We start from the raw sequence: 11,115 nt of genomic DNA, 5'->3' as shown, positions 1-11,115 counted from the left end.
TGTGTGTGTGTGTGTGTGTCTCTGTGTGTGTGTGTGTGTGCGCGCGCGCGTGATGGGGGTGGGAAAGACTGAGGAAAATCATAGAACAGGGCGGGGGGGTTAATCCTGATAATCTTTAGGGGCAGATTGCCTTGACAGAATTGTCTGTGGCCCGGAGTGGTTGGGTGCAGTGTCATATAGGATGTCCATTATGTCCCAGAGGACAGTACGCAGTGGAGCACACCACGTGCAGTATGTGAGCGTGGCTTACACTATGCTGCCAGGCTGAGTGACATCAGAGCTGCCCGTGCAGGGACAGCTCCTGCCCAAGGAGGAGGCCACGCTTGCTGCTTGCTGTTCCTCACGCCCAGCTTGCTCACCTGGTTTCTGTCCAGCGTCTGGGGAGCCTCGCGGTGGCTGAGTGAGGATGTCACTGGGGAACCACAATCCAGACCTCACGTATCTGACAAATAAGTGAATGTTCTCTTATTTTTTGGTAAATTTCGTCCACGCCTATTCCTTTTCCTCTCCGTCTGGTGATGTCTGTTAGTGTTATTTATCACAGCACTGATATTTGCTGGTAAATCATTTCGTAAAATATAAGTAATCAAGGAGTGTCTTTTAGTGATGGTTTATTTTAATATGCAAAGTCTTAATTAACACCACTTACCTATTTCAGTTCTTCTAAGGTCTTCTCTAATGAGGGTGTTTTCAAGGCCTGTTCTTTTACTTCCTTGAAGGAGCAAATGATGTGAACATCCTTCCAGGTCAAGCTGTGTGTCCTACTCCAGGGTGCCGAGGAATAGGCCACATCCGTGGTCCGCGTTACTCAGCTCATCACAGGTAAACGTTTTGCTTATTTAACTTATTTCAGGGATGAATGGAGTTTTACACAGATTAGAAGCTGCATGGAGTGTCTTAAGTGACATCTCTTCTCTTTTTTGCTAAGGCTCTTTCATAACATTTCCTGCTGCCTGCCTACTCGCGCCCCTCTAGAGTCCTGATGGACTTAGAAGGCGTTCCCCAGACCCCCTCCCGTCCCAGAGTCTCTGCTGTCTGATTGTTTTCCTGAGAAGCGCACCCTCAGATATGCTCACACCCTGCGCCCTGTCCCACACCTGACCTGCTTTCTCCTGGGGAGTCCCAGAGCCTCTTACCTTTCCCCTCTGGTTTTCACCTTGCCTCTGTTTCTTCTTCTCTCGTTCTTATTCTGTGAAAGAATAGAAAATGTTGCAGTTGTGTTGTAGAATATGTGCATGTTTTGAATCTTTGATACTATTTATAAGGAAAGTTAAATACACATAAATGTATAAGTCCTTGGTGATTTTTCCCCTTCAATTGGTAAAAAAAGAAAAAAAAAGTTTCTAGTTCAGTAGATTCTGGGCAAATATTCTTATATTTGAAAAAAGAATAAGAAGAAAAGAAGAGAAAGTCTTCTCAGTTTTGCTAAGACCTGAAAAAAACAGGTCTCCTTGATTGACTTCTGCTTTCAAAGCTTGGTGGGAAAGCGTAAGCCCGGAGAGTGGCTTCCTTAGTGCCACTCTGAGGACGGTGGCTCTTTCAGCTGCCTCTCTATAAAGTACTCCCAGGCAGTAAAGTGCCTCAAAGTAGAATGTTGTTTTTACCATTTCATGTCAGAATTTCTGATTCTGATATTGAAGCTTGGTCTTTGGAAAGGAAGTAAACAGCATTCTTAAAATAAGTTGTCAGCATCTTAATTTTCTACAGCTGACAAGGAGAATGATGACATCAAGATACCACTAAAGATATTTGAAAATACTTCATCATCTTTATGGATCTGGTGGACCACAGGTGTCCTTTTAGATGAATTTTAGACAGGTTTATTTTAGTTTGTATTAAAATAGTCAAAAGGTTAATAATAATATTCAAAGCTGTATAATTCATATAGAATTTGCATAAACTATCATTTGAAAGAAATTGCATCAGTTCTTATCTGTATGAAAATAGGACTTTTAGGTGCACAATTATCACACAAATTACATTTTATTTGAATTAATTTACACAGTGAATAAAATGAAGTAGGTGGGACCAGGCCTGGTGGCTCACGCCTATAATCCCAGCTCTCTGGGAGGCCATGGCAGGTGGATTGCCTGAGCTCATGAGACTAGAGCAAGAGCGAGACCCTGTGTCTAAAAAATAGCCGAGCATTGTGGTGGGTTCCTGTAGTCCCAGCTACTTGGGAGGCTGAGGCAAGAGGATCTCTTGAACTCAAGAGTTTGAGGTTGCTGTGAGCTATGATGTCACAGACCTCTACCAGGGGCAAGAAAGCGAGACTCTGTCTCAAAAAAAAAAAAAAAAAATGAAGTAGGTTTATTTGTTAACAGGAATATTTGAAGATGACAATACTGGGACTAGAAGATATAAACTTACTTTTTTAGGTAGGATCCAGAATTAGATATGAAATTAGTTTCTTCTAAATGAATAGAACACAGACTCTGGAGACTTGATCTACCTCTATGTCATAAAACATAGAAAGTTGCCCCAAAGGCCATCAGAGCAACAGCAAAAATTAATAAATGGGACTTGATCAAGTGAAAAAATTTCTGCACAGCTATGGACACAATCAACAAAGCAAAGAGACATTCTGTAGAGTGGGAAAAGGTATTTGCATGCTACAAAACCAACAGAGGGGTAATAACCAGAATCTACAAAGAATTCAAACAAATTAACAAAAAGACCAAATAACCCCATTAAAAATCAGACAAGAGATGTGAACAGAATGTTTTCTCAAGAGGATGGGTGAATGGCCAACAATGAAAAAATGCTCATCATCTCTAATTATCAGAGAATTGCAAATCAGAACCACTTTGAGATATCACCTGACCCCAGTGAAGTGGCCCACATCATAAAGCAACAGAGGCTGGTGTGAATGCGGAGAGAAGGGAACATTCATGTGCTGTTGGGGGGACTGCAAATTAGGACAGCCTTTTTGGAGAGAAGTATGGAGAATCTTCTAAGAACTAAAAATAAACCTTCCATTTGCTGCTGAAATCTCATTGTTAGGTATTGACCCAAAAGAAAAAATGTTACCATAAGAACACTTGTACTAGAATGTTTATAGCAGCCCATTTCATAATCACAAAGATGTGGGAATACCCCACATGCCCTTCAGCACATGAATGGATTAATAAACTGTGGTATACATATACCATGGAATACTATTCAGCCATAAAAAGATGGAGATTTTATATCTTCTGTAACAACCTGGATGGATTTGGAGAACACTCTCTAAAGTATCTCAAGAATGGAAAGGCCAGCATCACATGTACTCAATACTAACCTGAAACCAGCAGATTAAAACTACACGTTCACTTAAGAGAAAAACTCAAGTAAATTCAAGAAGTGGGGTGGGGGGAAGAGGGCTCAGCAAGTTCTCATCCAAAGGGAGAGGGGTATGTGGTATATGGCAAACGTCCTGGAAACAACTGCAACTCAGGCTTTATCTTACAAATGCAAACAATATAACCCAATCATGTACCCTCATGTTAATCTGAAACAAACAAACAAACGAAATAGACACAGTACAGTTTGGCTACACTAAGAAAAAACATAGGTGATTTATTCAGGAACTAACAATTATAGTCTTTATGTAAAGAACCAGATATTATTACAGTATGAGGGCCTCTTTCCCCACTCGTGTGTGGGATGCAGGGCACATATGCTAATGTATTGAACCTCAAACAACACAAACAGAGAAGGAGCATCTTTGCTACTCAGAAGTAGTGGGGTCAGGGAAATCTAAGATGATTTTGAAAGCTCTTCATGGAAATGTATAGCACAAATCAGCCTCTATTCAGGACTTACCTGGAATGGTTTTGTCAGCTCAAGAATAATGATGGAAATCATTTTATATGTTTTCTTCTTTTTCCATCTGTTCCCCCAGGTGTGTGAGTGTGTGGGTGGGTGTAAAGTGAGTCCCTCACTCCATGAAGGCTCAGACGGGCCGGAGTTGGAGGTGCAGGTCCACCCATCCCCATGTCATGTGGAGCAGACTGCCCCATTAGATTCTTACAGTTCAATTCCATAATGAGAGTAAAACAGTATAATTTTTTGCTCACTAAATAGTATAGTATCATGTTACTGAAAGCATAACTGCAGGAAATATAAGGAGAGACAGAATGGTAATAGGAGATTTTACTTAACCCACTGCAGACAGTGACAGAATAAATAGTGAAAACAGAAATAAGAATATACAGACTCCGAATAACATGATCTAAGAAAGGGAAGAAGATTGACAGAAAGACAACACATCCAGATGAAAACAGAATAAATCTGCTTTAAAGCACTTTTCAGAACTCAACAATTAGGCCCCAAGCAACTCAATACATTCTCAGAACCAAGAATCAGACATTTTTGCAACAAAACAAGAAATTGTTGAGAATAAAATTAGTCACCTAGAACATACGCAAAAACATTCATAGCTATAACTTCAGTGATCATTTGAATCAGAGGAGAACCCAAACCTGAATCTCAGAAAATCTACATTCAGTGTAATGGGAACACCAAAGAGATAAATCTTTGGAATATCAGATGTAAATCTGCACCTTATTCAACAAGAAAGTATGAAAATAAACTAATTAGACATTCAGTTCAAAAAGTCATAAAGCTAAAGAAGAATAATTACATAAAAGGAATAAATATCAAACTAAATAAGGAGATTAATGAAGTGGGGCATAAATAGTAAGTTAAGAGTATCCAAGTGTTGACTTTTCAAAACAAAACAGTAACTCTGCAACAATAGGTACCAGTATGGTTAAGCAGCTATTTTGGACTGTCCATGCATCGTTCTGGGAATCTGGACTCCTCTTATGGAAGGAACTCAAGACATAGGTCTTGGGTTTTTTATTTGGTTGCTCTGAATTTACATGGAGTGGGTTGTTATACATCAATGGCCTTCCTTTTAACTGAGTCACATGGAAACCCTTTGGGCTCCTGCTCTCTTAGGCACCTGTCTCTCACCATCCCTAGAAGTAGCCTTTCCTCTTTCAAGGAAATCATTTCCTTAGCCATCCTCCCGCCTCTTGGGTTGGTTTTTAAGGACCACCCCCTGGTTGCATCACAGTACAACCTTGGAGCTCCAACCCCTCCATGTGGCTTTTGCCTCAGCTGCAGCCAGACACATCAGTGGTCTATTAATCTCTGCTCCCCACCCTCTTCTAGCCCCCTGTCCTTTCTCTGGCTGGACTGGTTTCTCTCTAGACTTATCTATTATATAGCTGTCATCCTGCATCTACCGTGGGGTTCCTTCACCCCCACTTCTGTTAGAGCTTCTATAAGGTTATTTCCTGGATTCTGAGACTTTTTTCCCTTTGGTTATTTTCTTTTCCTGGGTTTTTGAGATAGGGCTTGTGGGAGATAGTTTTTTTGGCATATAAAATATTTTTTTGTCTCCTCAGCCATAATAGTTTGGTGGTGGGTAGCATTCAAGTTGAAAACCCTTTTCCTCAGAATATTGAGGGCATTGTCCAGTTTTGGTCGCCTTTTCACTGTTTCCAAGTGCACTGTCATTCAGATTACAGTATCCACCCAAAGGGTTGTCTCCCCCATTGCGTTACTGCCCCCACTTTCCTGCCCTCCACAAGAATTACAACCCATGGAAATTTTTAGGACTTTCTTTTATCTCTGATGTTCTAAAATGGGCCTTTTTTAACTTAGTGTTTCAATCTGGAAACTCACAGCTTTTCCTTCTGGGAAGTAGTCTCTTACTATTTCTTTATTAATACTCTGGTTTCTGTTTGCTTTCCTGGAATGATACTCAGAAATTTTTTCACCTAGATTTAAAAACTTCATGTCTTTTGTTCTGCTTTAGAAATTTTTCTTTAAGTTCGTCTTCTAGTTCTTCAGTTGAAAATTTTAACAGTTCTGTGATGTTTTTCAGTTTCTCAGAGCACAAGCTTATTCTCTGATTTCTTTTTTCTTGCACCCTATTCTTATGGGATAGAATGTGTATCTTTTCTTCCTCTTCTAATAATGTGTGAAGTTACCGTTGTTGGTTTTCCTGCTCCCTGCACAGATTCTTCTTTCCAGTGTTTTTGTTCTGATTTGTTTTTGGTTAGACTGGTTGGCTTCTTCCCATCACATTAAAGGCATTCAGAAATCCTGGCAGTCTTTATCCATGTTCACTTGTACTCAGTCCTACTATGAACTAATTTATAGCTTTCATACGAAAGCTATAACCCAATTATAGCCCAAGAATATGGGGAAGGGGGAGAGGGAGAGGAAGGGAGGGGGGAGGATGGGTGGAGGGAGGGTGATTGGTGGGACCGCGCCTATGGTGCATCTTACAAGGGTACATGTGAAACTTACTAAATGTAGAATATAAATGTCTTAACACAATAACTAAGAAAATGTCATGAAGGCTATGTTAACCAGTTTGGATGAAAATATTCCAAATCGTATATAAAACCAGCACATTGTACCCGCGCCCCCAAAGAGTAAGTTACTGCCAAAGTCTCGTAAGCCTTCATGTGCATGCCTGGAACCTGTCTGTACCTCTGGGAAGGGGTCCCAGGAACACTGCCCAGGAGCCTCCCCACTGTCACCTTCAGAGCCTGTCCTTTGAGGGGAAGTTACTTCCGTCAGAGGAGACACTCCCAGACTTTTCCTGCTGTGTTTTCATGGCGTCCTTTCTCTGCAGACTCTCGGCTCTCAGTTTATTTGCCCTCTTGTCATCCGCTGAAAGGTGTTGACTTCTGTCATCTGCTCGCCTCTCTTATCTCATGCTTTTTTGTCACGAATTTATACCATTGTATTCACTTATTGTTATTTTAGTAGGGAGAGAAAGGATGTATTGTTAACAAGAAAGGATAAACTCAATTTTCTAATTTGCCATGTTTTCATTTACTTATAATTAAATCACTCAAATAATAATTTAGCTAATATTTAATTTTATTTCTAACTCTCTGTAAGTTGTTTTATCTCACCACAGTCACACCTTCTTCCGTGGACTGACAGTAAAAGATCTCATAAAATGACTTTTTGTTTACTTTGGTTCTGTAATTTTTATGAATTTATTATGGCTGATTGGAATACTATGTTCAAAAGGATTCCCAAAGGCACGCCTTTTAATTTTATATGCCTGTACTTCTTAATTTATTGTTACTTTCAGTTAAAATTGTTACGGTTCCCGGAGAGCACTTCAGTGACATGTGCTCGCTTTGATCTGATCCCTTTGTCACTTAGTCTGTCATTTCCCTCAACTGCATGTTACCACACAGTGAAACTGAACTGGGAGGAAACTTAAAAATAAACTTGCAGATGTATTTTTACTTTAATAAGTAAAAGAAAAGAGAGTGACTATAAAGAACACTTTTAATTCTCAAAGTGACATGATTAATTACCCAATTTAGTAAAAGCATTGATAATGTAACAAAAGTTCAGTCATGGGTCTTTAAATCACCTCTGTCCATTCCTGTAAAATTCTTAAAGGTTAATGCATAGGTCCAATTTTACTGAACTAGGAAATAATTATGTGAGAATTTGATGTTTATTTCTAAATTCTTTAAAAAAGAAAATTGCATGTACAATGCTTAGTTTTATAGCAAGTGCGGCATTGATTTCCAAAGGTGCTATATTATTTGACACATTCTAAGAATTTTATTAAGTATAATATTCCAAATTACATGGACTGCCAAGGTTGTAGGAATAGTGTCAATATTATGATAAAAGTAGACATGTCTTTGGTTTATTTCTGTATGAGAACAGTAATGTGTTGATTATCGGGAAACCACAATGATGAAATCTAGTAATTTTAAATTATTTGAAAGCCAAAATTATTGCAAAATATAGATTAAGAATGACCATTCTCTTCAAAATTAAAAATATTGACTGTATATTATTTTTGAATTAATACCTTTTATTGCAAGATAGGTCCATATTTAATATTAAAATTTGGATAATACGAAGAAGCATTAAAAAAAAAACACTCATAATCTACCTACAAAATTATGTGTGTTAAATCAGTTTCATTTTAAAAGAGTTTTTTCGTATATATATATCTATACACATACATGCACATATATTTTTTCAAGGCTAGAATCAAACAGGATATACAATTTTGTGTGATTTGTTTTTCAACAAGATATCAAGAATTTCTTATGTAAAAATTCCTCAAATACATTAATCAGATATTATGTGATTTAATGCATAAGTTTAATGCCACTGTGTGTTTGGGTCTGGATTCCATATGAGGTAGAAATGACTCTTAGTCCTGTATTTTTCCTTGACTTCTTCCCTATCTCATATTGATAGTACCAAACAAAATTATTTTGTGTATGTTCACATATATAAATATATGTACAAAAAATAATTGCCTATCCTATTATTTTTAGCCTTTAATGGTGTTTTATTTAGGTATGCTTTTTGTAAAATGTATATAACTATCTTAGAAAGAAAATCCCACATATTAACAAATCCCATCTAAAAATAATAATTCACCATTGTCAAAGGGTACTCATCCCAGTGATGGAAGTACGTGCAAATCAATAAATGTGATTCACTGCATAAATGACAAAAAATGAAGACCATATCATCATCTCAATAGATGCAAAAAAATTGATAAAATCTACCACATGTTGATGAGAAAAGCCCTCAACAAACTAGGTATAGAGGGAACATATCTCAAAATAATAAAAGCCATATATGACAGACGCACAGCCAACATTATTTTAAACATGGAAAAGCTGAAAGCATTCTAAGAAATGGAACAAGAAAATGATGTCCACTGTCACCACTTCTCTTCTTTTTTTTTTAGTAAATCATAACTGTGTACATTAATGCATTTATGGGTACAATGGATACTTACATCAAACTGGTTAATATAACCATCACGTGGTAGGACATTTATACTCTTAATAGTTTTGAAATGTACCATTGCAGTGTGCACATTAGGTAAGGTCCCACCAAACACCCTACCTACTTCAAACCTCCCCTCTCCCCACCCCTTTCTCTCCTCTTCCCTCCTTCTTTCTGGACTATAGTTGTATTTTATCATTTGTATGAATGTGTAGGTGATTATATATTGGTTTCATAATAGTACTGAGTACATTGGATACTTTTTTTGCCATTCTCGTGATATTTTACTAAGAAGAATATGTTCTAGCTCCATCCAGGTAAACATAAAACATGTAAAGTATCCATCTTTTTATGGCTGCACAGTATTCCATGTTATACAAACACAACAATTTGTTAATCCATTCATGGGTCAGTGGGTTCAACGTATGTAAATCTGTAAATATAATACATCATATAAATAAAATAAAAGACAAAGACCATATGATTCTCTCAATTGATGCAGAAAAAGTTTTTGATAATATCCAGCATCCTTTCATGATCAGAAAACTTAAGAAAATAGTCTTAGATGGATCATTTATTAAACTCATATAGGTCATCTACAGCAAACCCACAGCCAATATCATATTGAACGGAGTGAAATTGAAAACAGTTCCACTCAGATTTGGAACTAGACAAGGATGCCCATTGTCTCCACTGTTATTGAACATAGTAAGGGAAGTCTTAGCCATCACAATCAGGCAAGAGAAGGCGATCAAGGGTATCCAAATGGGGTCAGAGGAAATCAAATTCTCACTCTTCGCAGATGATATGCTCGTATACTTGGAAAACCCCAGGAACTCAACCACAAAGCACTTTGAAGTGATTAAGGAATACAGCAAGGTCTCAGGATATAAGATCAAAGAACTAGCTAATGATGTTAACAAATGGAAAAACATTGTTGAAATGTCCACTGTCACCACTTCTGGGTAACAGAATACTGGAAGTCCTAGCCGGAGCAATCAGGCAACAGAAAGAAATAAGGCATCAAATTGGGAAAGAAGAGGTCAAACTCTCCCTGTTTGTTGATGATATGATCTTATTCCTAAAAAACCCTAAAAACTTACCAAAATGCTCTGTAGTTGATAAATGAACTCAGTAAAGTTTCACGTTACATAATTAATGTATACAAGTCAGTAGTATTTCTATGTACTAACATTAGAGTCCAACAGAGTCAAATCAAGAACTGAATACCATTTATAGTGCCTACAAAGAAAATTAAATACCTAGGAATATACTTAAATAAGGTTGTAAAAGGTCTCTACAAGGAGAACTGCAAAACACTGATGAAAGAAATTAGATGAGTTTTATTTCTGTCCCATGTTCTTGAATTGGAAGAATCAACATAGTGAAAATGTCCAGACTGCCCAAAGTGATTTACACAATCAATGCAATTCCCATGAAAATTCCAACATCATTTCTCATGGATCTAGAAGTAAATAATCATCATCTTCATAGAAAACCATAAAAGAGCCTGAATAACCAAACAATCCAGAGGAAAGATAACAAATCTGGAGACATCACATCACCTGACTTAAAATTATACTACAAGGAAATAGTCACCAAATCAGCATGATACTGGTATCAAGGTAGACACATAAATCAATGGGACAGAACCCAGAACCCAGAAATAAAACTCATAGCTGTGACCAACTGATTTTTCACAAAGTAGATGAAAACAGACATTAGAGAAAGGACACCCTATTCAATAATTGGTGCTGGGACACTGAATAGCCACATACAAAAGAATGAAACTGGATCCCTAGCTCTTTACCATGCTAGGGATCCACAAAACCACAAAAATTAACTCAAGAAGGATTAAAGACTTAAATGTAAGACCTGAAACCATAAAAATTCAAGAAGAAAACACAGGAAAAATTCTTCTAGACATTGGCCTACACAGTGAATTTATGGATCAGACCCCCAAAACAAATACAGCAACTACAAAAATAAATGAATAGGACTTAATTAAACTAAAAAGATTCTGCACAGCAAATAAATAATCAACAGAATAAAATGGCCAACAAGTTGAGTATGAAAACATACTCAACTTCATTATTTATTGGGGAAGTACAAATTAAAACCACAGTGAGACATCATATGACCCCTGTCAGAATGGCCATTATTTAAAAGTTGAAAAACAATAAATGTTGGTATGGTTGTAGTGAAAAGAGAATGCTTATACACTGTCAGTCAGAATGTAAACTTGTGCAACTGCTGTGGAAAGTAGCATGAAGATTCCTCAAAGAACTAAAAATAGACCTGCAGTTCGACTAAGCAATCCCA

At 37.5% G+C, this 11,115-nt stretch overlaps 1 protein-coding gene across 2 annotated transcripts in view; it reads left to right on the top strand.

Moving 5' to 3' along the window:
* L3MBTL4 (L3MBTL4, histone methyl-lysine binding protein) overlaps positions 1 to 11,115 on the top strand; it is a 355,410-nt gene that overhangs the window by 192,678 nt on the left and 151,617 nt on the right. For both annotated transcript variants that reach the window (XM_023514432.1, XM_003792016.1), the window contains exon 13: positions 720 to 822. In XM_023514432.1, the coding sequence (XP_023370200.1) occupies positions 720 to 822 (103 nt within the window). The remainder of the gene's footprint in view (positions 1 to 719; positions 823 to 11,115) is intronic.

The sequence above is a fragment of the Otolemur garnettii genome, unplaced genomic scaffold (genome assembly GCF_000181295.1).
Source record: "Otolemur garnettii isolate 467f Iridium unplaced genomic scaffold, OtoGar3 scaffold00053, whole genome shotgun sequence".
NCBI classification, from domain to species: domain Eukaryota; kingdom Metazoa; phylum Chordata; class Mammalia; order Primates; family Galagidae; genus Otolemur; species Otolemur garnettii.
The sequence above is the reverse complement of the archived record's forward strand: the minus strand, read 5'-3'. Positions and strand labels throughout refer to the sequence as shown.